This window comes from Ursus americanus, chromosome 3 (assembly GCF_024610735.1).
Source record: "Ursus americanus isolate L20-20 chromosome 3, mUrsAme1.1.p, whole genome shotgun sequence".
NCBI lineage: Eukaryota > Metazoa > Chordata > Mammalia > Carnivora > Ursidae > Ursus > Ursus americanus.
In genome coordinates this window covers 17,794,994-17,821,571 of record NC_142129.1, presented here as the reverse complement: position 1 = coordinate 17,821,571, position 26,578 = coordinate 17,794,994, and the positions used below count along the sequence as shown (strand labels likewise).

At 51.9% G+C, this 26,578-nt stretch overlaps 2 protein-coding genes across 5 annotated transcripts in view; one reads left to right on the top strand and one right to left on the bottom strand.

Moving 5' to 3' along the window:
• Positions 1-537: 537 nt before the first annotated feature.
• Positions 538-17,750, top strand: STRA8 (stimulated by retinoic acid 8). The gene is made up of 8 exons (XM_045792595.2): positions 538-729; positions 4,542-4,617; positions 5,377-5,461; positions 7,231-7,449; positions 8,295-8,580; positions 12,669-12,742; positions 14,443-14,554; positions 17,676-17,750. The coding sequence occupies exons 1-8, from the start codon at positions 538-540 to the stop codon at positions 17,748-17,750; spliced, it is 1,119 nt and encodes a 372-aa protein (XP_045648551.1).
• A 151-nt stretch (positions 17,751-17,901) lies between these two features.
• Positions 17,902-26,578, bottom strand: part of LOC123788922 (solute carrier family 23 member 1-like) — a 58,233-nt gene continuing 49,556 nt past the window's right edge. For all 4 annotated transcript variants that reach the window (XM_045792592.2, XM_087860807.1, XM_087860806.1 and 1 more), the window contains 4 exons: positions 22,675-22,839; positions 22,155-22,263; positions 21,964-22,059; positions 17,902-20,666 (listed from right to left, as the gene is read on the bottom strand). In XM_045792592.2, the coding sequence (XP_045648548.2) occupies positions 20,410-20,666; positions 21,964-22,059; positions 22,155-22,263; positions 22,675-22,839 (627 nt within the window). In that variant the 3' untranslated portion in view covers positions 17,902-20,409. The remainder of the gene's footprint in view (positions 20,667-21,963; positions 22,060-22,154; positions 22,264-22,674; positions 22,840-26,578) is intronic.

Below are 26,578 nucleotides of genomic sequence, written 5' to 3'. Positions count from 1 at the left end.
TTCTTCTTTTTGAGATATATATATATATAAAATATTATATATTAAAAGGTTCATGAATCTAAGGAACAGGCCTTGATGGATCTCTTTTTGTACATATACCTGTGTAACCGCTACCCAGATCGAAGAGGGGTGCATTCTCATGGTAGGAAAGCCCTCAAAGGGTGGGCCACATGCCTGCTCAGCTTTTAACAGACTGAGAGGAACTTGATCTCAGGGCCTGGCTTGCTCTCCTCGGCCACCGCCAGTCAGTTAACAAGTGTCTGGTGAGTACCTGCAGTGTTCCGGAAACTTCCTGGTGTAAAGCAGCAGCGCCCTTCAATGGTTGAGTCATATAGGAGTAGTTTGTGTTTTTAAATAATAGATTTTGTGTCATCTGTTGTTGTGGATCTGTTATCGATTATACTCATTGGTTTGGGACCTGGGGCTTGGGAGCAGTACCCCCTTTCTTTCTCCTTCGATCTGCCTTCCTCTTTCTTCAATACTGTATCTTTGTTATTTAGGGCCCCCAAAGGGCATAATATTGCGTTGCAGCTTATCATGGCGACCTCCGGAGAAGGCAGTAACCCCAGTGGCAGAGCGACACCCCAGCCGCTGGCACAGCTGCAGGAGCTCGAGCCGCGGGTGGCCCGCCGACGCCTGTCCCAGGCCCGCCACCGAGCCACCCTGGCGGGGCTGTTCAGCAACCTCAGGAAAACGGTTTACTCCCATTCCGATCTCACAGCCTCGAAGGTATGGGGACCTGGGTGTGGGAGGAATAGTCTCCACACGCAGGGGGACTGTGGGGCGATGGGGGGGGACCTGCCTGGAGCTCCCACTCCCACCGCCCCCACCCCGAGGGCTGCAGCCCGGCTGGGGTCAGGGATCCACTGTGGGCCCCTGTGCTGTGCTATCTGTGGCCGCACGTGGGTAGAGCATGAGCTGGACCTTCCCCACCCGCGGCAGACAGGCCTGGCAGGGAAGGGAAATAGCAGGGCCTGGTCAGCCAGTGGCCCCTGTGCCTGGCCCTCGAGGGGACAGGGGTGAGCCTCCAGCAGCTGCTTCCCAATGCTGCATCTCCACCCCAAACACACACGTGCGCACACACACGGACACACACACTCACACACACACGTGTGCAACTTGGTTTTGTGCCCCAACCAGGTTTTCTCTAGGCACCAGGGCTCTCCCAGTAAGCATTTATCTTTTCCTGCTCTTGATTTCTCCTCTTTCCTTCTATGGCTTCTTTATTGCCTATTCCGGCCTCTGGCAGAGCACGGAGGAAGGTTTAGGCAGTTTGGGGTGACGCTGGAAGGCATGGAGCTCCTGTTATCAGAAGAGCATTATAGGAGGTCTCCAGTAGGGGAGGGGGCCCTGAGAGCTTCCCGCTCCCCACCCTGTCGTAACAGAGGAGGGACTGGAGTCAGAAAGGACCCGTCAGCCTGGTTGGGGGCAGGACCAGGAGGAGGGCCTCTGTTCCCAGCTCCAGACCTGGCGCTCTTTCCAGAGACCAGCCCGTTACCCTGGGACTGTTTCCAGCCGGCGGGTTTTCCCTCCTGGGCTGGTGCTTTCAGCCAAGCGACACTTCAGGACAGGGACCATGTGCTGGGCTTGAGCTCCCAGCCCCCTGCTGACGGAGCTAACATGGGATTCTCCTAGACGGCAGCACGCAGCATTGTTCCTCCGCAGGCACGGAGCCGACGCCTCTGTGAATGTGTCTTGATTGAGCGCCCCCTCCCCCCAGCACCTTGGTGCAAGGAGCCAAGTAGGGCGGCAAGGGCTTTTCGCAGAGAATCCGAACAGACATCGCACCTGCTCTCGTAGAAAGGCGTGGAAGGTGAGAGGTGTGCGGAGGGCTCTTCCTCCTCCCTTTGCTGAGCCAGGCTCAGGGGCTCAGGGCCAAGAGCCTGCCTGGCATAGCTCTGCGCCCTGTCCCCTGGATGAACAGGAGTAGGCTGCCTGTTCCCAGGGGTACGCTGAAAACCCCAAAGTCCCCGTCGCTGGCCAGGTAGGAAGTGCGCAGACTGGCGGCGCAACCAGAGGAAGACCATGTGTTCAGGGCCCCAAAGGAAGGAATGGAAGTAAACGTAGAGGAAGACTCACTCGCACCCCCTACCATCTGCACCTCACCACGTGGTGGCTGAGAGCCGGGCCGATCGGCCCCCGCCCACGGGAGGCACGTTCCTGGCCAGGCTTCAGTCACCACGTGTGTCACACAGGGACAATAGTAACGGCGTCCTCAGGGGCCTGTGGTGACGTCTCACAAGGTCACTGTGTGGAAACATGCGGCACCGTCAGTGGTTTAAGTGTTAGTCTCGCTCCCCAGCGTATTTGCTCATTTAGTCCCCCTAGTTCCATTCAGATCGCCCCCATTTGACAGATGAGGGAACGGAGGGGTCAGGAAGTCGAACCGTTTGCCTGGAACAGCACAGCCGGGAAACAGCGTGCGGACCGGGAGTCCTCTCTGTTCTCCTCCTGTCTCTGTCCTGCTGGAGGGACAACCCTGAAATTTGCATTTCCAATAGCCATGAAGACAGAATCTGGTCTACAAGGGTCAAGGTGTAAGCAGGTCCTCTCAGTTTCCTAGGGCTGTCGTAACAAAATATCAGACACTGGGTGGCTTGAAACAACAGGAAATTATTGCGGTGGACGTCTGGAGGCTCCAAGTCCAAAATCAAGGTGTCCGCAGGGCCACGCTCCCTCTGAAGGCTCTAGGGGAGAAGGCCCCCACCTGCCTCCCAGCTTCTGGTGTTTGCTGGCAATTCCTCGGTGTTCCTCGGCTTAGAGATGCCGCCCTCCGGTCACATGGCCATCTTCTCCCTATGTCTTCACCTCGTCCTCCCTCTGTGCGTGTTTGTCTCTGCATCCAAGTGTCCCCATTTAATAAGGACACCATCATATTGGATTAGGGCCCACTCTGATGACCTCATTTTAGCGTAAGGACCTCTATGAAGGACCTATTTCCAAACAAGGTCCCATTCACAGGTTCTACGGGTTAGAACTTCAACATACATTTTTTCAGGGAGATGTAATTCAACCCAGAACTAAGATCCTAATTAGCCTGCCGAAAACATTCCAGAAACAAAATTTCAGTGAATTGTGCCTGGTTTCCCTGGCTGTGTAGGTTGGCCCACTAAGACTGCAAGTGAGCATGGGGCGTCCCTGCTGAGCGAACACAGCAACTCACTCTGGACCAGAGGGTCAGGCTGACCTCACCACATTCTGATTAAGAACAGGCCTGACGTTCTGGAAACCAGTTGGCCCTGGTGTCTGAATAGGAAAAGGAGTCCTCACTGGCCCAACAGTACAACCGTGAGCCCCTGGGACTGGGGGCAGCAGATCATCTGGGACACCAAGTGGACCCTACTCTACAAAGAGTGTTTGAGATCTTGCAGTCCACTGCATTCTCGGGTCACTGTCTTTTGGGTCGGCAGAGTGTGGTGCGTCTCGTTCCCCTCAAGCCTCCTGGATGTGCCGTCCACCCTTGGCTGCTGCTTTTGCATCGGCTCCCTCTGCCCGCCCTGTGCTCCGGCCACACCTCACTTCGACCATTCCCTGGGGCGCCCCCCCCAGCCTCTGCCCCTGCACAGCATCCCCCCCGCCCCGCCCCTGCACAGAGTTCTGCCTTTGAGATGGCACTCTCTCCAGAGCTCGGCTGTCCCGCTCTGCGTCTTCCTGATGCTTCCAGCTGGAGTCAGTCCTTCCTTCTGTGTGTTTCCACGGCCCTTCGCTTCTACTCCCTTCAGTGCTTCCTGAATGCTAGCTCGTGGTAGGAGTACTTGTTTCCCTGCTCATCTTGTCTTTCCTGCCGGAAACCCGGGGCTGTCTTATTTACTCTGTGCCCCCCCCCCCGCCGGCTTCATACGCAGCTTTGCCTGCTACACGTGCCTGATGGAGGTAGTAAGTCCGGACAGGTATCAGTGGTCAGCGTGATGAACGACAGTTCACATTTCTTGTGTTGAATAATCTGGCAGTTTCCATTTGTCTTTAGGAATATCACATATGGGAGAGAAGGAAGGGAAGAAGGAGGGAGGGGGGAACGTTTGTGATTTAGTCCTGCAGCAAGAGGGCATTCAGAGGTCAAGTGGACAGAGCATTTGAGAAGCTTTTTGACCAACCAGAGTGTGTGCACTTAGCCGATAGAAACTATGGTCAGCGTAGCGCGTTTCGTATTAACCAGCCAGTTGCTCATTGTGGCAACCGAGCAGCAGTTAGCCCTGGTCTTGGTGCCAGCCTGGGCTGCTCCACACTCACCGTTCATTCCACGTTCAAGGAGCAAATATAGTTGTTGGCCCCTTAGAAGCCCTAGTCGTCTGCTGAACACGGCTCGTTTCTAAATTGTTGAGTATTTCAGTGAGAACTCTTTCCAGAATACAAATTCAACTTCATGCCTTCTGCACATCAGAACAAAGTTCCCACTCCTTTTGTTGACGATGTCAAGGACTGTGACTTTGCACCTGAGGGGGCATGGCCTCAGCCCGGGGAACGGACTCCTGGGTCCCCACAGAGCCACAGTGTGTGCGGTGGAAGGCTGGCCCTTCAGCATTGTCTGTCTCTGTCCTCAGTGGCAGGTTTTGAATAAGGCCAAGAATCACATTCAGGAGCTGGAGCAAACCTTGGATAACCTGCTGAAGCTGAAAGGTAATAGATGCCCATCTGCCACCCCTGTCTCCTTCCCAGGGAAAGACTGGTTGGGTTTTCCATCGAAAACAGAGATTGGGTTAAGCCAAGTGAACAAATACTTCTTGCTTGCCTACCGTGTGCCCGGCCCTGCACTTGGGCCAGGGGTACAAGGAAATTAGTTTACAGTCTGGCAGGACAGACGGAAGTCACCAGGTACCTGATCCCATCTTGAGAGACCAGAGAGGACGCAGACTGGTGCTTGTCATACTCAAAAGCAAAGGCAAAGCATGGCTCCCTTTCTTGGCACTCAGTGTGGGAGCCGTGGGGAATAAGCTGGTGGACACTGAACTCTGAAAGGGATATTTTGGTGTCTACATTGAGAAGGGCCAGTTCAAGAAGCTCATCACATCTAGAAGGAGAAGGGAAAGGGGACTCTTGACTCCCTAACCCCGAATCTGGGTGGGCTCAGGGACCACTCATGGTCTACCCAGATCAGAACGGCAGGAGAGGGGCGCCTGGGTGGCTCAGTCGTTAAGCGTCTGCCTTCAGCTCAGTGCGTGATCCCAGGGTCCTGGGATCAAGCCCCACATCAGGCTCCTCTGCTGGGAGCTTGCTTCTTCCTCTCCCACTCCCCCTGCTTGTGTTCCCTCTCTCGCTGGCTGTCTCTGTCAAATAAATAAAGAAAATCTTTAAAAAGAAAAAAAATAGAAGGGCAGGAGAGGCTTGACAAAGGCTGGGCTTTCCCCTTTGTGACCCTTGCCTTCCCCTCCCCAACAGAATCCTTCAACCTGGAGGATGGGAATGCAAACAGCTTGGAGGAGGTCAAGGCAGAATATGCCAGCATGTACTCCGGAAATCCTAGGTAAGACCCCCAGCACCACGTCACAATCAGCAAGGAGGGATGGTCTCAGTGAGGTAGGCAATTGCATTGGTGTTTCCCAAATCATTAGCCACTCATCCCAACCCCATTCATCACATAAGCCATCCTGTCTTTACCGATTTAAGATAACACACTTCATCCCATACGAAAATCCTATCAATACTTCTATCGTGTGCGCACGTGAGAATGGCTAAATTTCTGTTAAAATCTTAATAATTATGATTTTTCACTGGCGATATTTTAAAACTGCAGCAATTAAAAGTGGGGCACCAGCTCGGGAATAGATTATATTTTATAGTTATTACATTTTAATTAATTAAATTAGGAGTGAAATTCAGTGCCTTTGTTCTAGGGCATTTGTATTTCCCTTCCTGGGAACTTTTTGTGACTATTTTTTGCCCATTTTCCTATCGGGTTGGTGGTCTTTTTCTCGCATAGTTGTAGAAGCCCTCTACGTATACTGAGAAATTAGCTCTCTTTTAGGACATGACTTGCAAATAATTATCCCTTGGTCGTTTGTTTTATTATTATTTTGTTGTTGTTGTTATTTTGGCCATGCAAACAACGAAGTCTAATCTGCCAATCTGCTATCATTACTTAGGTTTGGGAGAATACTCAGAAAGGCTTCCTCTGCTCTGAAATTAAAAAAAAGAAAGAAAGAAAGAAAAAAGAATCATCCTATGTTTTCTTCTGGTGCACTTGTATTTGAACTCAACAGGATGAAGAGACTCTGGGCACAAATCCTGGTTTTCCAAATTGTGTCATGTTCCACTTTTTTTTTTTAAGATTTACTTATTTGAGAGAGAGGGAGCACGAGCAGGAGGGGCAGAGGAAGAGAGAGAGAAGCTGAAACAGACTCTGGCCATGGAGTGATGCAGGGCTCGAACTTACGACCCTGAGATCACAGCCTGAGCCGAAACCAAGAGTCAGGCGCTTATCCGACTGAGCCACCCAGGCGCCCCTGTTCCACTCGGTAAAAACTGCCTTTTGAAGAGCAGAATTTAAAAATTTTGATAAAAGTGTAACTTATCCACTTTTTCTTTGTCAGACTGAGCTTTTGGTTTAAACCTAAGTATTTCATGTTTTAGGGTGCTATTGTATGTGGTACTTTTAAAATTTCAATTTCCAGTTGCTCATCATTAATGTATAGAAATACTATTGGTTTTCCTTTAGTGACCTTGTCTCCTGCAACCTTGCTAAACGCACCTAGTTCCAGTCGCCTGTTTGTCTGTGACTTCTTCCTTTCCAATCTGTTTATCTTTTATTTCTTTTGTTTGCCGTATTGGACTGTTTAGACTCGCCAGTAGGATTCTGGATAGAAGTGGTAAGAGTGAACATCCTTGTCCCGTTCCCGATCTTCACGGAGAAATATTCAGTCTTTTACTGTCCAGTATGATGCTAGCTGTAGGGTTTTTGTAGGTGCCCTTTAGCAGGTCGAGGACATTCCCTTCTATTCCTAGTTTGCTGAGGGCTGTTGTCATGAATGGATGTTGAATTTTGCCAAGTGCTTTTCTGTATCTGTTGAGGTGACCGTATAGTTTTTCTTCTTTAGTCTGTTGCTGTGTTGAGTTCCACTGATTGACGATCGAAGTTTGAACCAGCCATCTTGCGTTCCTAGGATAAGCCCCACTTGGTCATGTGTAGACACACGCACACACACGTCCCAACACTAAAATTGCATTCAGAATCTCAGTGTGGATGTTTATGGGGGGCATTAGTTTGCAGTTGTCTTGTTTCTGTTTTCTCACCAGCCTGGTCTCAGATAAGGTTCTTCAGAAAGGCTCTGCCATCTGGTGCCCAGTTGAGGCAGTCGGGAAGGATGCTGAGGGGGAGGAAGAGGAGGAAGAAGAGGAGGAAGACCAAGAAGAAGAGGAAGAGGAGGAAGAGGAAGAGGAGGAGGAGGAAGAGAAAAAAGTGGAGCTCTTATACTCCCCAGTCACCTTGTTGCCAGACCTCATGGAATTTGAACGGTGTGGACAGCTGGGCGGGTGGCTTCGTGCATAGCCTGTGGGGAAGGGGACAGAGGCTCTGTCTGTGGCATGTGACATCCCAGAATTTCCACATTGGAGGGGTTTGGGATGGGGCTGGCAGAGGGGCTAGAGAAACAATGTTGAAGCTACATCGCACAGCACATACATTGAGCTCATTTAGACCAGGTATTTATTTGGAGTGACTTTGTGGGGGCTGTTGATGGAGATTATGAGGACCAAACACCCCCATACACACACACACACACACACACACACACACACACACACACACACCCTACCTGTATTATTGGTCTCATCGTAAGAAATACGGTGAATGACTGGCTCAGACTCCCACTACCACTCACGGCCGCTCCACAGACTCAAGACCAGTGGCAGCCATGTTGGCCTTTGGAGGTATTAGCCCCATGGAAGGAGGCTCATCCACAGCTGAGCCTGAATTTCAGGCCCTGAATTAAAACAAGCGTCATATCACGTCTGCACATTCATAGGGCTTGGAATTTTAAGCAGTTTTCCCATGGGCTGAGAGCTGAGCGGGCCACGCTCCTAGCTCTTTCTTCTATCAGGCGGAGAGCTCCATGGGGACTCTGGGAAGATGTGGGGAAGGACCCCGGAGCACAGATCTGTGTCATCCATGATGACTCCTGCTCTCCAAGTGTCAGGGGCATGCAGACTAGGAAGGCGAAGCCCCTGGTAAACCGCAGAGCTGTGGCAAGGCTCACGTGCTGTGGACCACACCCTGCTAACGGCATCCTGAGGACACGGCTTGGGGAGGCTCCTGTGGCCACTATCTTCAGGTCTGGGAGATGATGGCATTTCTGTTTCAGGTATCTCAACTTTTACAAGCAGACGATGGACCTCCTGATCGGGAATGGGATTGTGTCCTCACAGGAGGTGACGCTCCCCATCGTCTCCGCAGCCATCTCCCACCTATGGCAGAACCTCTCTGAGGAGAGGAAGGCCAGTCTCCTGCAGGCCTGGGCACAGAGACAGAGCGGCCTCCTGGGCCTTGCCGGTGCCTGTCAGGAACCAGCCTGTGCCGATGGCAGCGTGAAGGACAGTGGGGTTGACAGCCAAGGAGCCAGCTGCTCACTCGTCTCCACCCCGGAGGAGGTGAGCAAGACCCTTGGGGTGGAAGGGGGGCGTGCAGGAACAACTCTGTCACCCTCAGCCTGGAGACACCAGGGATCCGCTTGGGGTCCTTTACCAAGTTTGAGGGAATGGTTAGATTCTGACTCACAGGGTGTGTTTCTGATTTATCCGACGTAAGCTCTACAACCACAGAATGGCATTTCTTTTTCTCGTGCTTCCGGACCTTTCCATGGGGATTACAGAAGAGAAGGCTTAGAAGGTTCAATCAGTTGGGATTATTTTGACTGCAAATTACTTGCTCATTAAACCATGCAGAAATGTACTTCTCACAGCCAGGGAGGTCCCAAGGTCAGGAGGGCTTTCCGCTAGTCTCGGTGATGTCACCATGGACTTGGTTCTTCCCCTCCCCCTTCTGTGCCTCATGGTAAAGCTGGCTTGTCTCTCCTCCCTCCCTTCCCTATCCCATGTGACTGGGGAATGGCAGCTGGGAGCCACCGAGCTGTCATCCCTCCTCCTCCACATCAGGTTAGAGAGAAGTGGCACTTTTTTAAGGGTTAAGAAAGAACTTTTCCAGAAATTTCTGCCATACCTCTTCTGCCCTTTCATTGGCCAGAATTGGCCAGATGACTAAGCTAATTACTGACATCATCAAGACAGTATTATATGTGGACCAATCAGGCCCAACCCCTCAGAGGAGGTCAGTTCCCACCCCCAAAGAGCATTGCTGCCATTCAGTGAAGAAAGAGGAATGCACGCGCGGAGGCAACCACACCTTCACTACAAAGCACTTCCCAGAGTTCCAGTTATTAGAAGCCGTGATCGGCAAAGCAGTGTGTCTGGCGGCGTGAGTGGGCCCTTCAGCTGCACTTCCAGAATTAGAAAGGCCTCAGGAGGCTGCAGCTACCACACGGGCCGCATCTGACCTGCTTCTCCAGCCTGGGGCAGGCAGTTCCTCGGCGCCCGTCCTGTGCTTTACAGGACATTCAGTATCCATGGCCTCCACAAGGTAAATGCCACCACTCTGCTTTGCCCTGACTTTCCAAACACCCCTTCGTGGGTGCTCCCTTTCAGGAGATGTCCTGTGGCTCTCCGGGAAGCCTTAGAGCCAGACACCTTCCTGGTGCCTGTGACCCAGGGGATACAGCCCTGGAATGCCCCAACCTTCTGGAAGCTTCCCAGCCCTCAGGGCCTGGGCCTGGAGAACAACAGAATGCCAGTCGCCCAGTCCAGTGCTGCCAGTTGACAGATGAGGCCTAACAAGTGGGGTGACTTGTCCAGGAGGCCCAGCTCCTGTGTCTCCTTCATCACAGAATTTTCTTACATCTTTCTGCCCTTTATGGTCAACCTTCACGATCTCCCCTGATCCTCCTCAAGTAGAGCTTAGTAAAGAGGCAGGTACCTGGCAAATACCTCAGACCCACTGAATCAGAGTTCCTGAGGGGATGCAGCTCTGAACCTGCTTTAACAAGCACCCACCGTGACTGGTGCACAGGGGGCATTATTGGAAGGAACTCCCAGCGCAGACATGCGAGTCAATCAGCCCCGCCCAAATCCGCTCCCCTCCCCCAACTGCCACTCCGTGGACTTTGGCTTCTCATCTGTTTGTCCACTGATGTTGGGTCCACGAGGAGAGGATGTGAGTTCTCCTCCATAATGGTCCAGGCAGGGCCAGGAAACCAACAGCTGAGGACCTCATACCCACGGCGTGTGTCAGCCAACCCGGATGTCTCTGGAGCCCCGAAGCGCCTGGCCCTGGAGGCTCACCCAAAGAAAGCAAGAGGAAAACGTCTGCCAAATGTGTGGACAAGTCTGTCCAGCTATAACCTGACTGTATGGGTCTGTGTGCTTTTGCAGCACGAAACTTTCCTCAAGAAAGAGCAGACCCCAAGCCAGAATCTAACGTCCCCAAATCATGGAAGCAGCTTCTCTTACCTTTTCCAGAAAGGGCTAAGGGCTCACATTCTCCTGCTGTTGAAGGAAGCTGGCAGCAGAGTCCCTCAGCTGTGCCCAGTTCAGGGCTCTGCCACACCACCGTCCCCAGGCTTGGGCCCACCAGGGCGGGGTGACGAGGTAAGTGGAATGGAGAACCGCTCTGCCCAGGGCAGGGACAGAGACGCAGCTACTCCTACGCAGGCTTCTAGATCAGTTGCATGAAACCTCTACAGCTCCCAGTCCACCTGGAGAGGATCTGTGGCAGAACGAGTGTGTTTGGGGCCGGGCCCTGCGCCGTAGGGTCAGATGTGCCTGGGAGGCTCCGAGAAGCACGGGCCCGTAAGCCTGCTGGGCACTCCAGAATGGCCGTGGAGCCTGGCAGTCTCCCAGGCTAGCTGGGAGAGGGCTGTGCACCGGTGAGGACATTGCGTGGCCCAGAACTCCAACGGGCTGACTGGCCAAAGGCAGGAATTTAGGGCCCAGGATCCAGCCTCAGACCTGCTGGGGAAGAACACACAATGCATGGATGAGCTTCTGGGCTGGTCCTTTCAGTGGCCTCTTTCCAGATCCTCTTTGAGATAAGCAAAGGGATATTTAAAAGGAAGGACATAAAATGTCCGGAAGATCAGAAGAAGGGCCATCCAGAGTCCCAGGGGATTCAGGTCAGGGGAAGCAAATTGTAAGAAGACAAGAAGGACAGACACAGGACTTCCAGAGAAAGAGCAGTGTGTCCCAAGTAAGGGGACAGGAGACACCCTGCGGAACCTGCCAGAACCTGCCAACTCGAGGCCAGAGAGTTCCCTCTCCTGTTCTCAGGGTGGCTGTGCTTGTAAATGGGGTGTCAGACACAGTAAGGCACGTCCAGTGAAAATTTTAATATAAGAAAATCCCATGTAATATCTGGGCCATTCTTATGCTCAGATATGTTTCATTCTTTATCTAAAAATTCAAATTTAACTCAGCACCCTGCATTGTTATTTGCTAAATCTTGCATTCCTAAGGGTACATCATTGCTGTGGAATATTTAATAGCCTTCCAGAATTAATGAAAAGCAGGACCATAAACCATCTAAATAACAAGATAACAAAATTGGAAATGTAGGATATAATATGCCTCAGGAAATGACCGGAGGGAAATAGGTCAATATGTCAACAATGGACCTCTCTGGGTGAGATTGTTTCTCAGTGATTTTATCTGTTTCTGTTTTCCAAAATTTCCACAATAAACATGTGTCTCTTTTATAAAGCAGATAATATTCAAGAACAGCTAACAAATTGGAGACATTGTACACCAGCTGCTTCACATATCTCATCTTATTTAATTCCTGCCACATCCCTATGGGTAGGCACTGTTGTGATTCCCTTCATGTAAGAGGAGGATTTGAGACAAGAGGTCACTTGCCCGAGGTCACGCAGACTAGTGAGTGGCAGGACTGGGAGCTGGCTCTTCTCCAGCCTCACCCAGAACCGCCGACCACCTACCCTGCTGTCCCGGCAGGAAGCTGCTAGCTTGCGGATCTTGGGCGTGAATAGCGTCCACACCTTGGGAGCTGTAGATGTGCCCTCTTCTGGTGTACACGGAAGCCTGGCCTCCCCACACACCCACCTTCTAGAAAAAGGAGACCTAGGGGCACCTGGATGGCTCAGTCAGTTAAGCTTCCAACTCTTGATTTTGGCTCAGGTCATGACCTCAAGGTTGTGAGATCGAGCCCTGCATTGGGCTCCTCGCTGGGCATGGAGCCTGCTTGGGATTCTCCTGCTCCCTCTCTCTCTGCCCCTCCCACTCGCCCCCACCCTGCTTGTGCTCTCTCGAAAGGAAGGAAGGAAGAAAGGAAAGGAAAGGAAAGGAAAGGAAAATAAAGAAAAAAGAAAAAAGGAAAGAAAAATAAAGACAAAGAAAAGAAAAGAAGAAAGAGATGAGCACAGTCCCCAGTGCTTCCCCGCTCCCTTGTACCCACCCCTGGGGGTGGGGGTTTGCTCTGGGCAGGCAAGAGCTTACTAGGACCTCCTGGGAAGGTCACCAGGCAGAGGCCCCACATTTGGGCCCCAGCTTTCACATGCCCACCCTTTGGGAACGAGGGTTCCGAAGAGAGCCTTCCTCGCATCTCTGCCAGCAGCCCAGAGCAAGCACCCAACTGTTGTCATCTCTGACACACCATGTTCTGTGCCTTCCTTCAGATTCTCTTTGAAGATGCCTTCGATGTGGCCAGTTTCCTGGACAAAAGTGAGGCTCCCAGTACATCCAGCTCTAGGTGAGGAAGGGGGCATGACACAGTGTGAGTGTGTGTGTCCCCCAGCTGGGATGTTTCGGAGCCACTCCCCTGCAGCCCCGCAGAGGGGTGCATAATTCCCTAGAAGTTTGTAGAGATCCACTTTTGTCTGTGGTTCAAAGCGGGACGGTCCTAGGATTGTGCCGGGGATGTCGTGGGATGACACGATCTGGGGCTTCCCCCGCATAGAACACTCTTCGCCCAGGATGGAGACGCAGCAGGTCATGGGTGGCAGGTTGTGCACACCCCACCGTCTTCCCAGAGCGAGGGGGCCGTGGGCAGGTTGCCGCAGCGTCAGGTGTGAGAGGCGGGCGGGGGCTCCGGGGCATCGAGAACCTGGGCCAACACAGACCCAGGCCTGTGCCCTGAGCGGAGGGGGGTCTCTGAGCCGTGCAGGGGAGAAGCTGCTTTGCACGGGGCTGCTGGGGACGGATGTGGAAAGAAGGGAGGAGGGGAGAGCTGACCCCGTGAAGCGGGACGACACAAAGCAGGGTCTGGGGAGATGGCGAGACAAGCAGCTTGAGGAAATCTGAAGCACGCGGGCGTTTTCGCAGAGACAGCTAGTGGAGGCCTGGCGTTCCCTTGCTACTTTGAAAAGCTGCGGTCTTAGAGCCTACAGGCTCAGGCCCTTAGGAAGGCTAAAAAGAAGGCCCGGACATTTCGTTTGCCTGCTTTGGGAGGGAGGGAACATTCCTGTCCCAATATTCCAATGAATATCCCCACTCTCCCCAGAGGCCACGCGGCCCCTGGTCACCTGGCTGCCTGGGGGCGCACCGGACATCAGCCTGTCTCCCCCTCCAGCGGCCTGCTGGCCCGGCCTCCACAGACTCGTCCAAACCCTCCAAAGAGATTCTATGCGGGGACTCCAGCTGCTCTCAGCTGTGTGTGGAGTCTGGTTTTGCTGAACCGGGCTGGAGGCAGACTTCCCTAGTTCTGAGCCAGGCTCGGGCTGTGAGGAGAAGTTTGGTAAGAAGTCTCCAGAGTGTACTTGCCAAGCAGGGTCTGGAACTCCTTACTCTGCTGATGGAACACGAAAACAACCCTATGGAAAATGTTTTCGGCTCTCCCTGGAAAAGGCAGGGATTGCTGCCACAGGGTGTCTACGCACGCAGCTTGTGGACCTGCTTCCGAGAGGACGTGAGGTCAACACGCAGGCTGTCAGGGCACCCGTCCAGGCTCCTGACGTCGTGGGGCTGCTCCCCTGGTCCCAGGAAGGCAGGGGGAAGGAGTCTGCCGCACAGGCCGCCTCCCTGCACCGGGGCTGGTGCTCCGTGTGAGACCTATGGCGGGGGGCACCTTGGGGGCTGAGCTCAAGTGTGGCCTGTGCCCCCTGAGCTCCCCAGGCAGCCATGCGGGACCAGGGCTGAGGGGCGCGGCTCCGAGGGTGACTCTGAGGGAGGGGGCAGTTCAGCTCCTTCTTCCCGAGGCCACAGATCAGAACACTAAATTAGGGCGTGGGAGCCAGTCTCCCTGGGGGTCTCCCTTTTCCCGTGGGTTCCACACGTGACACGGAAGCCGAGGCAACACAAACCTTCCAAAGGGGCTCCAGCCTGTCCTCCAATTCAGCGGGGTGTTTCCAAGTGCTTGGTTCATGCTGTAGTCCAAGTATTTCAGGGGGTGCAAGCGGGGGCCGAAGAGGAGGGTTCTAAATAGTTGCTGTTTCTTCTCTTTTCTGTTGTCAGTTCGGTGTTTGCCGGAGGCAACCCAGAATATCCGGAGGACAAGTTTCAGCTCTACATGCACATCATTGATTTTTTTAAAGGCCTTTGCTGTGTTAACCCCCAGTTAAAACAGGTAGGACAGAGCTCGGTGCAAGGAGACCTCCGCTCACCCGCCTTAGGATGGCAGGAAGGACTCCTGAGCCCCCCAAGCTGCACCTCACATCACAGCACAGGGGCCCCTGGCGGCTGGGTGTTTGCCCCTTCATTCCCTCGGCCTGCTCCATGGGTGGTTGGCATCAGCCCCATACGTCCTGGGGAGGGAAGACGTCCAGGGAAATGGGGGGAAGAGACACACGGATGGTCTCCAGGGCACGCCTGAGACGGGGAGCCCCTTGACGTGGCGCCCAGATCCCGGGGGCCTGACTCTTTGCAGCATTTGTAAATGTTGTGGGACTCCTTTCCAAGACGCTGAGCTGTTCCGTCGTCTTCTGAGACCCTGGGCTAATAGTTGCTGTCAGTGTTCGAAGGGTATTAATTTCTGCTTCCCAAAAGCTGGCTGTGTCTTGATGAGAAGGTACATTCCAGAAACTTTCGTGTGGGAAGGGGAGTTATGCCTGAGCCACCAAGGGGACAGGCCCTTTCAGATTCATAGCTAAGGATATTCTCTACTAATTCAGCAAAGATACAGCTGTTTCTTTAAAAAGGTAAGCAATAATAATGACAATGTTTGTCTAAAAATAATTGGGGCAGCTTTCCAACAGGCCAAGGTATAATTTGGCCTTCTTCCCATGAATCCTTCATTTCCCTCTGTCAGGACCATTTTGAATCTCCACTTGGAGCCCCCACCCCACCCCACTCGGGCTGCTCTCTACCTCCCATGGACCCTTGGCCTTTGGCTGTCGGGTCCTTACCACTGTGTCCCTCTTTCTCTCGGACACAAAGGAAGTCGGTCCACTTTCCCGAAGCCTGGGGAACAGATTAACAGGACAGTCTTTGCTTTCCCTGCTTCCCTTCCCCGCATATGGTGGAAAAGAAAGCTCGAGCAGGATTGGCGTATCTGTATAAAGCAGACATGCTGGAACTTGAATCATCTTGGGAGCTAACTGGAAAATGCAGATTCTTAAGGCCCGAGCACCCCAGATTCTCATTCAGGGTTGTGAGGCGGGGCTCCAAGACTCTCTATTTTGAGCAAGCTGTCCAGGAGGCTCTGGCGTGGGAGGCGTGCGGCCTTTGCTGTGCGCTGGTGTAAAGAGGAAAATCTCATCCTCTTCCCCACCCCCGCCTCTAGTCAGTGTCTCAAGGTGGTTGGATGAAACTTTAATTAGCAGCTAGACAGCACCTAGGACTGCTGTAACAAATTACCCCAAACCCGGCGGCTAAAAAGAGCAAAAATTGCCTCTCTCACCGTTCTGCAGGCTAGAGGCCAAATGAAGCTGCTGGCAGGGCCAGGCTGCCTCTGAAGTCTCGAGGGACGGTCTTTCTTTGCCTCTTCGTAGCTCTGGGTGGCTCCCGGCAGTCCTCCGCACGCCTCGGCTCACAGCTGAATCCCTCCAACCAAGGCCTCTTGTCTTCACAAGGCCTTCGGTGTGTCTCTCTAGGCCTCCCATCTTCTTATAAAGACACTGGTCATTTGGATGAAGGGCCCACCCTAAACCCAGGAGGAGCTCATCTTGTAGTCCTTAACTAATTACACCCGCAAAGACCCTGTTTCCGAAAAAGGTTCCAGGCATGGACTGGGGTAGGAAGGATACGATTCAACACACCTCAGCACCCAGTACCAGCAGGTACCTCTCACAGCCTGTTGCTTTCCCAAATCTGCAGCTTCAAAATGCCTCAGACATCATTTTCAGGGGCTTACGGAACTGGACTGTTCTGAACAACATTCAAGCACTTGGTGCAACAGAGACTCGTGTGTGGTTGCTCCCGGGACTCTTGGCCTCCTGGTGCCCGTTGTGCTCCACTCTGTCTTTTCTCAAGCTTTTCTCTGGTCTTCACCCTGAATGAGGGGCCCCTGTGATTTTCCCAGAGACCACCCGGTCCCCTCTCAGATATACCCCCTCTCCATCAGTAGAGCACAGTGAGTGAGGACACTGTCCAGAGCTGGACAGGCTTCTTCTGTGGAGTCTGCTCCCAACCTCGCCGTCACCCTGGGGACTGGGTCCCACATTCGTGGGATGGTTGACTGGGTTTTCAGGACGCTTCCCAGGGCCCAAGGGGACCAACCCATGACAAACAACAGGGATCAGTTTCTGCCAAGGTGGGGAAAGACAGGAAGAGCCAAACCCAGAAATACACTGTTAGGTGAAGAGGTAATGGGGGGTGGGGGGGGCATTATAAAGGGAATAAAACAACCTAGTGCTGCTTCTTAAACAATTAGCTCACCGTTAACCCACGTACATAGTTTGAAACTTGAAAGTTACCAAAAGACATACAAACAAAACAGTCTCTCTCCTACCTGCTTCCCTTGCTTACGCCCCGTTCCCTTCCCCAAAGGCACTTACCATTACTGGTTTCTCGCGCAGCCATCCAGGGATGATCTACAGATATTTATACGTTCTTTCACACACAAATGAGAGCCTACACTACACACTATGTTGTACCTTGCTCTTTTTTTAAAAAAAGATTTTATTGATTTGAGGGAGAAGGCATGAGCAGGAGAGGGAGAGAGAATCTCAGGCAGATTCCCCGCTGAGCACAGAGCCTGAAGGGTGGGGTGGGAGGGCTCGAACCCATGACCCTGAGATCATGACCTGAGTTGAAACCAAGAGTCGGACACAACCGACTGAGCCACCCAGGCACCCCTTCTTTTCTTTTTAAACAGTATATCCCACAGAGAACGACCTCATTCCTGTTATTTCAAACAGCTGCGTGGTATTTGCTCAGTGGGCGTGCCGTGGTGTCATTCACCATCTTCCATGGAGGGGCATTTGGATCAAGCTTTGGGGGGTTCTAGGGAGTTCTGAAGGCCACTCACTCTGTCTTATGGGATCCTGGAAATGCCCAGGATGGAAAAGAAGCCAGTTCTGTTGTGTCCAGGAAAACCCTTTCTGAAGATCCTAGAGTGTGGCGTTGCGTGAAATGGAAATGGGACCTTCCCCCCTTCCCCCCTGTAGCCCTTCCTTCCCGGCCGGAACCTGGAAGAAGATGCAGCAGGAGATGGGGCAGACTGGGGGGAAGATGCCGGGGCCGTCCCACCTCCCTGGGGCCTGGATTCCTGAAGGACACAGGGATCCTCTTCCCCCTGTGTTTTGCAGGAGCCAGACCTTGCCACTGACGAAGAGATGCTGATGCTGAGGTGCATGGAGACCTTTGATGACGAAGACCTGTGACGTGGAAGGGCTGGGACGGGAGGGCATGGATGTGGTGGGCAGTTTCCAGGTACTAATGCCGGCAGCCGAGGCTGTACCCGCTTCCCCCTTCTGCGACATTTCGGAGTGGCTGTCCCTGAGCGTTTTGAAGGTTTCAGTTTCTGATTATTATTATAAAGTCTTTAAAAGTAGTGTGGCCCTGTGTCAGTCTTTCAGGGTTGTTCAGCATACGTGGCTGGCGGGCTGCGAGGTACGCACCTGCCCCTCCTGTGCTCCTATTCAGGGGGTCCTGGGTGCAGCCTGGCCGAAGCCCAGGCCACGGGCCTTTCGAGAAAAGCTGGGCAGGATCTGTCCCCAGAGGTGCCATGACACCAGGTGGTTTCAGCACATGCTGGGTTCAGGGCATAATTCTGGTGGGTTCTAGAGAGTTCCGAAGGCCACTCACTCATCCTGCATGCTCTGGGAGCCCAGGAAGGCACTGACCAGGCCTGTGCTGTAGGAGCTGTAGGACATCAGGGCAGAACCAGCTTCATGTGCTTCTTCTGGTGATAAAGACTCCTAAATGGAGTTCAGGCCAGATCCCACCGTGCTCTGAGTGCTTTCTGGTGAGGTTCCTGGGTGTGCACACCGGATGTAACAGTAGATTCTATGTGTCAGCCTAACCAGGCCGCCGTACCCAGATATTTGGTCACACATTATTCTCGATGTCTCTGTGAAAGTATCTTGAGATAAGATAAACATTTAAACTGGTAGACTTTGAGTAAATTTGGAGTAATTACCCTCCATAATATGGCTCAGCCTCATCCAGTCAGTTGAAGGATTGAATAGACCAAAACACTGACCTCCCACGAGGAAGAGGAAGCATCTTCAGACACGAACAGCAAATCTTCCCAGTCTGTCAGCCTACCCTGCTGACTTCGGACATTCCAGCTTCACAGTCACACAAGCCCATTCCTTAACATCTCTCTCTCTGTGTAGGTGAGTGTACACACATGTCTATAGTGTGTGGGCACGTTTGTGTGTGCACACATGTGTCCTACATCCTGTTGGCTCTGTTTCTCCAGAGAACCCCAACTAATGCACCGAATGTGCAGAGAACGGGTTCCCTGGCTTTTTAAAGTTTCACCTCATCACGACAGTGGCTCCCCTCCCCTGAAGGCCTCCCAAATACTTCGGCTGTTCCATCTGCCCGGAAGAAACCAACCTGCAGGTTAGGTGTTAGGACCCAAGCGCCGTCCTGCCTGCTCTCAGCCCCAGGGCTCACGCCTCACCTCCGTCCTGTCACCAGCCCACCTCCAAGGACTCCCGTGGAGCATATGTGAGGACTGTAGCTGGCACCGTTTATAAACAGCCAAAATGAGGGGCAGGCAGGGCCTTCATCCTCATGGTTGCCCGCACATGTGCTGGGAAGGAAGGGAAGAGGAACGCTCCTGGCCCCAGCGCCCAGGCACTCAGGGCCCACAACCACCCCCAGCCAATCCCCCCAGGTCAAAAACAAGGCAGCATGTGGGAAAGGAGAAATAAGCCTTCACAGAGGTGCCTGCACACAGTAGGTCCTCAAGGAATGCGTGCCAGCTCTAACCAGCCCCCACGCACTCCTGTTCGGTCCTCATTCCTGGATCATACGTGCCCGTGGGGCCCTGGTCAGCATGGACCTCGATGGAAGGCTGTGTGCTTCCTTCCCGTCTCCACTCCTCAGCCCCAACAGCCCTCTGCTCCCCACCCCTGCAGGGCTCCCTGGATAGGTGCAGCCCAGGATGGATATGCTGCTTTGAGATCCCCTCCGATGGGACTTGTCCTCCCTTCCTCCCCACCTAGGCCTCTTCCACATCGGTCAGGTATCTTCCTGGGGCTTGACTGATGATATCTTCCCGTATCAGCCAGCGCAGCATCTGGCAGAGAAGCAGCCCCGAGAGGACAGGTGTGGGTGTGGGTACGGTGTCGGTACTGGGATGGGTTTAAGTATTAACAGTGGAGACTGCAAATCTGAAGTTTGCGGGGCGGAGCAGCCAGCTGGAAGCTCAGGCAGGAGTTAATACTGCAGTCTTGAGGCCTGTTAATAAGGGAACAAGGAGGCCATCGGGTGGAGTGGGTTCTGATCCCTCCGCAGCCAACGTGAGCAAGCCAAAGCCTAAGCCAGAGTCCGCGCACCCCATTCCAAGAACGTGCGGGTTAAGAACAATCCATCCCGAACAGCTTGAGCCCGACGCAGGCGGGAGCACCAGGAGCTCAGAGTGGCCCCGGAGGAGCAGAGGTGCTCCTCGCCTCTCCTGAAGAGCCAGCCCTGAGGGGCAGGTGCACAGGACGGGGAGGACAAGAGGGGCTTGAAGAGAACCGTTTCTGCCGCCTTTCAGCAAGCAGCCCCGTCTCCGTCCCTTGTCCACCCCAAGCCTCTGCCTCCCAGCGCATCAAAATATCGCCGAGAACGTGTGGACCGAGAGAGATTCGGGGCGGACCCTGGGTTACGCTGGCGTAGGCTGGAGATAGGAGTCTGGTTTTCGCTGGAGCGCAATGGAAGGCTGTGGTGTCCAAGTGGCTGTATCAAGCCACCCTCGTCATGGTCCTAATCTAATTCTAATTCGGCTGCCACCGCTGCGGGGGCCCAGGCATCCTCGCCCGGGGAGATGAGCACGCGTGGCGGGGGGTGCAGAGCGCTTTGGGGCAGGCGTGAGGACAGTTCTCATAACTTGGTTTCTGCGGCACCCTTCCGGCGCTCTCCTGAGGGCTCCTGGAAGAGGCAGGCGAGCAGGCTCGGTCCCTGCTCACCCGTCCCGGCTTCCGGCTTGGGCCAGAAGGGGAGGTACTGGGTGCAGGAGGACGTGCAGCACTTGGTGCCGATCCCACAGGGGAGGCCGTACACCTCCAAGGCCATCATAGTCTCCTCAGACTCCTCCTGGATTTGATTCCACACCAGGAGGCCTCTCTCCTCCAGGCTTCCTAATGGGGGAGAGCGAACGGTCAGGACTGGGCCCTGACCCAGCAGCACCTGGGCTGGGGGAGCCTCTGGCGCCCCCTGCAGGCACCCACGAGGTCTCCTCTCCAGGCCCTCCACCTGCCAACAGCACTTCCTCCTCCTCTGCCCATCTGGAGTCTCGTCTCAAGGCCGCTCAAGGACATTCCCTCAGCTCCCACTGCGGGAGGAAATGATCTTCTATGAACACCACCCTTGCCTCACCTTCAAGGGGTGGGTCTTTCCACGCTTTGTTTTTAGAATGCAGATGCACTTTACCCTTGGAGAGAGCAAATGTGGAAAACAGAGTACCACGAAGCAGGTGCAATCCTAAAGGTCCTCTCAAGAGGCCATAGGAGGTTCAAGAAAGGAGCATTGAAAGCCGTCCATAAGGGTGGCCCTGCATTCCTCACTGAGATATCCTCAGCACCCACAGACTCGGTTTCCTCCTTGCCACACGTATTGCCCTCTACTCTCATTGTCTTTCTCCCCTGTTAGCCTGTAGGGTTCTGAAAGGTGAAAGGCATGTCTTTCTGCTCTTTGTATTCTCAGTACCTAGAACCTGGAACACAGCGAGTGTTCACTGGGTTTTTATGGAAGGAAGGAAGGAAGGAAGGAAGGAAGGAAGGAAGGAAGGAAGGAGAAAGAGAGGGAGGGAGGAAGGGAACATGTGTTCTCTCCCTCACCAGCTAGACTTTGGGCTCTTAGCTGTCTTTCTCTTTGCTTCTGGTGTGTTTCTTGCCTTAGGGCCCTGTTATGGCTGAACTGTGTCTCCCTAAAAATCATAGGTTGAAGCCTTAATCCCCCTACCTCAGAACATGAATATATTTGGAGATGATTCCGTTAAAGATGAGGTCTTTAGGGTGGGCCCCAATCTAATCTGACTGGTGTCCTTATATGAAGAGCTAAGGACACACAGAGAGACATCAGGGAGGCACCCACCCAGAGGAAAGGCCATGTGAGGTCACAGCAAGAAGGCGGCTACCTGTGAGCCAAGGAGAGAGGCCTCGGGAGAAACCAGCTTTGCCACCACCTGATCTCAGTCTTCTAACCTCTGGACTGTGAGGAAATACGCTTTGGTTGTTTAAACCAGTCCGGGGGGTTCTGTTACAGCAACCCTAGAAAGCTAATACAGGCCTATACATCCCACCCGGACCCAGGGCCTGCTCAGGGTCAGCCTGTGGTCAGCCTGACATGGTAATAGGGTCAGAGAAACCATGTGGGTGGCCCACGTGCTGCCCATCTACGCACAGTGCCGGCCTATAGAGCGAAGGCGAGCCCTACCGGGGATGGTGTTGTCCAGGAGAAAGCCCAGAAATCCACCAACAAACATGCCCGTGGTCAGCAGCACCTGGATGACCTGGTCCAGTTGGAGAATCCCTAGAGTGAAGACAAAAGCAACAGGGATTCCCAGGGACCAAGGTCCCCACTGCTCTGCCCCTGGAGCAGTCACAGTTTAGGAGACAGAGAATCACCTGTCTGGAGCTTCTCAGGGTTCTTGTTCACCCAGCTGGGAATGGCGAGCCCACAGTAGATGGAGAAGCCAAAGATAAAGAGGTTCCTGGATGAGTTCATGTCCACATACTGCAGGAGAGAGGCCCCCACGGCAGCCCAGAGCCATCAGCACCTGCACTGCATAGCACTCTAACTCCCCTCCAAGTGCCCCCTCCCCTCCCACTGCCACCAGAGGTGGGGGAGGGAGGCTGGACTCCGAGCAACACACTCAGTGGGCAAGGAGGCCCAGATTCCCACTCAACCCTGGATGCTGAGTGGTTTGGACAACCCAGTTCAGACTGATGCAGTTTCTGTGTTTCAGAAGTTTGGATGCTTCTGGCTAGTTCTGTCTTCTATTGGGAAGCCATTGTGGTTTCTGGGACCAAGGATTCCTTCTCCTCCTCCCCTGCCCCAGCCCCAGCCCTATTCCCTTCATCTCGATCCCCATGGGCTCCTTTCAAGAGATGCACTGGCTGCTCTTCTAAGAGCACCTTGCCTCACCTGCAGGTTGGAGATCCCCACGGCGGTGATGACCCCAAACATCACCAGGAACATGCCTCCGATCACAGGGGTTGGGATGGTAGCAAAGGCAGCCCCAATCTTCCCAAACAGGCCCATCAGGAGCAGCAAGCAGCCAGCAGCGACCATCACCATCCTGCTCCCCACCTGCAGAGCTCAGGGGATTGAGGGATGAGAAGCTCAGCAGGTCTCTGCCTTGCTCTACAAACAACACTCCAGGGGACTAGTAAGAGCCGTACAACATGACCCCCAAATGGCCCCCCTTATTCCCACATGGGGTTGGAAAGGAGAGGGTGGGACCTTGTGTCCCGGCCTCTGGCCTCATCTCTTCACTCACTGCTTGATCCCTGCCTTCAAGTCCTGACTCAAATGCTCCTTCCCCGAAAAGCCTTTCTAGTAAGGTAAACGGTCTCTCTTGGGAGGCAGTGGCCCAGGGCTTAGGAATGGGCATTTGAGAGCCAACCCCAGCTCTGCCTCTAACTTGCTGTGTGACTTTGGGCACATTACCTAACCTCTCCAAATATCAGCCTCCAAATTTACCAAATGGAATTAATAATACTTACTTCACAAACTCATTTTACAAGGCCAGCATTATCTTGATACCAAAGCCAGACAATGACATTCTAAGAAAAGAAACTACGGACCAATATCCCTGGTGAATGCAAAGGTTAAAAGTGTCAATAAAATATTAGCAAACCAGGGACACCTGGGTGGCTCAGTTGGTTAAGCATCTGCCTTTGGCTCAGGTCATCTCAGGGTCCTGGGATGGAGCCTCTTGTTGGGCTCCTTGATCAGCGGGGAGCCTGCTTCTCCCTCCCCTCCTGTACATGCTCTCTCTCTCTCTCTCTAGTTCTCTCTCTCAAATAAATAAAATCTTTTTTAAAAAATAGGAAATCGGGGTGCCTGGGTGGCTCAGTCGTTGGGTGTCTGCCTTCAGCTCATGGCGTGATCCCAGCGTTCTGGGATCGAGCCCCACATCAGGCTCCTCCACTGGGAGCCTGCTTCTTCCTCTCCCACTCCCCCTGCTTGTGTTCCCTCTCTTGCTGGCTGTCTCTTTCTCTGTCAAATAAATAAATAAAATCTAAATAAATAAATAAATAAATAAATAATAGGAAACCAAATTCAACAGGACATTAAAAGAATCATATGCCGTGACCAAGTGGGATTTATCCCTGAGATGCAAGGATGTTTCAACATGCACAAACAATAAATGTGATACACACATAAACAAAATGAAAGATAAAAACTGTACAATCATCTCAATACATGCAGAAAAAGCATTAAGAAAAATACAACATCTTTTCATGATAAAAACTCTCAACAAATTAGGTATAGAAGGAACACACCTCAACACAGTGAAAGCCATAAATGACAGCTGAGATGATATGGTCTTATATAGAGAAAATCTGGAAGACTCAACCAAGAAACTATTAAACCCAATCAATGAACCAGTAAAGTCACAGAATACACAAATCAACATACCAGTTCCATTTCTATAAACTAACAACAAAATATGTGCAAAATAAATAAAGAAAACAATCCAGTCACAATAGCATCAAAAATGATAAAGTACTTAAGAATGAATTTAACCAAGGAGGTGAAAGATCTGTATGCTAAAAACTAAAAGACACTGATAAAAGAAATTGAAGAAGACACAAACAAATGGAAAGATATCCTGTGTTCATGGGTAAGGTACAATGTTGTTAAAATGTCCATATTACCCGAAGCCATCTATAGATTCAATGCAATTCCTAAAAAAATCCAATGACATTTTTCACAGAAATAGAAAAAAAATCCAAAAATTTGTCTGTAAACACAAAAGACCTCGGAAGGATAAAGAAATCCTGAGAAAGAAGAATAAAACTGGAGGTATCCCACTTCCTGATTTCAAATACTATTATAAAGCTATAGTAATTAAAATGGCATAGACCTGGCATAAAAATAGACACATCGACCAAGAGAACAGAATTCAGAGCCCCCAAATAAATGCATGCATATATGGCCAACTAATATTTGACAAGAAAGCCAAGCATATTCAATGGGGGAAAGGGTAATCTCATCAATACATGGGGTTGGGAAACCCAGAGAACCACGTACAGAAGGATGAAACTGGACCTCTACCCTGCACCACTCAAAAAACAACTCAACATGGATTAAAGACTTATATGTAAGATCTGAAACTATGAAAGTCCTAGAAGAAAACATAGGGGAAAATCCCCTTGAAACTGGTCTTCACAATTTTGGAGGTATGACACCAAAAGTATAAACAACAAAAGCTAAAGTAAACAAATGGGACCACATCAAACTAAAAAGCGTCTGTGCAGCAAAGGAAACAATTGACAAAATAAAACGGCATCTTACAGGATGGGATAAAATATAGAATAATAAATTAATCAGGGATTAATATCCAAAATGTATAAAGAATTTATACAACTCAACAACAACAATGATTTAAAAAATGGGCAGAGAAACTGAATAGACATTTCTCCAAAGAAGACATCCAGACGGCCAACAGACACATGAAAAGATGCTCAACATAACTCGTCATCAGGGAAATGCAAATCAAAACCACAATGAAATATCACCTCACATCTCTTAGATTCAGTTATCATAAAAAAGATAAAAAAGAACAAGTGTTGGTGGAGATGTGCAGAAAAGGGAACCTTTGTGTGTTGTTGATGCAGATGTAAATTGGCAAAGCTGCTATGGAAAACAGCATGGCTTTTCCTCAAAAAATTAAAAATAGAATTACCATATGATCTAGCAATTCCTCTTGTATTTATGCAAAGAAACCAAAACACTAGCTTGAAAATATATCTGCAACCCATGTTCATTGCAGCATGATTGACAATAGCCAAGACATGGGAACAACCTACATGATGGATGAGTGGAGAAAGAAATGTGGTGTATATACAGACAACAGAATATTATTCAGCCATAAAAAATGACATCTTTCCATTTACGACAACATGGATTGACCTTAAAGGCATCGTGCGAAGTGAAATATGTTAGAGAAAGACAAATATCGGATGGTACCATTCATATGTGGAGTATAAGAAAGCTAAAATCAGAGCACCTGGGTTGCTGTTAAGTGTCCAATTCTTTATTTCTGCTCAGGTCATGATCTCAGGGTCATGAGATCGAGCCCCGCCTTGGGCTCCATGCTGGGCATAGAGTCTGCTTAAGATTCTCTCTCTCCCCCCCTCGCAGGGGACACGGAGACTCTAACCAAACAGGGTTGCCTGAGTATCGGCGCGGCAGGCCCCTCCCCCAGAACACAGAAGGCAGGCTGAAAAATCAAGAAGCCCACAACCGGAGGTGCCTGGGTGGCGCAGTCATTGAGCGCCTGTCTCCGGCTTAGGGCGTGATCCCAGCGTTCCGGAAAGGAGTCCCTCACCGGGCTCTTCCGCTGAGAGCCTGCTTCTTCCTCTCTCACTCCCCTGCTTCTGTTCCGTTCTTGCTGACTGTCTGTCTCCCTCTCTCAGATAAGTAAATAAATAAAATCTTTAAAGAAGAAGCCCACATCTCTAAGATCCCTATAAAACAAGGGGCACGGCCTGGGACCCAGTCAATAATTTGGGCTCTGGACAACCCCGCAACCTCTCCTCATCAGAATGACAAGAAGGAGAAGCCCCCCCCCCCCAGCAAAGAAAAGACAGTGAGTCTGTGGCCTCTGCCACAGAAGTAACGGATATGGATGTAACCAAATTATCAGAAATGGAATTCAGAGTAACAATGGTCAAGATGATGAGTAGACTTGAAAAAAGTATTAAGGAAAATGTTACTGAGAATATAGAATCCCTAAGGGCGGAAATGAGAGCGAATTTGACAGAAATTAAAAATTCTATGAGCCAAATGCAGGCAAAACTAGAGGCTCTGACGGCCA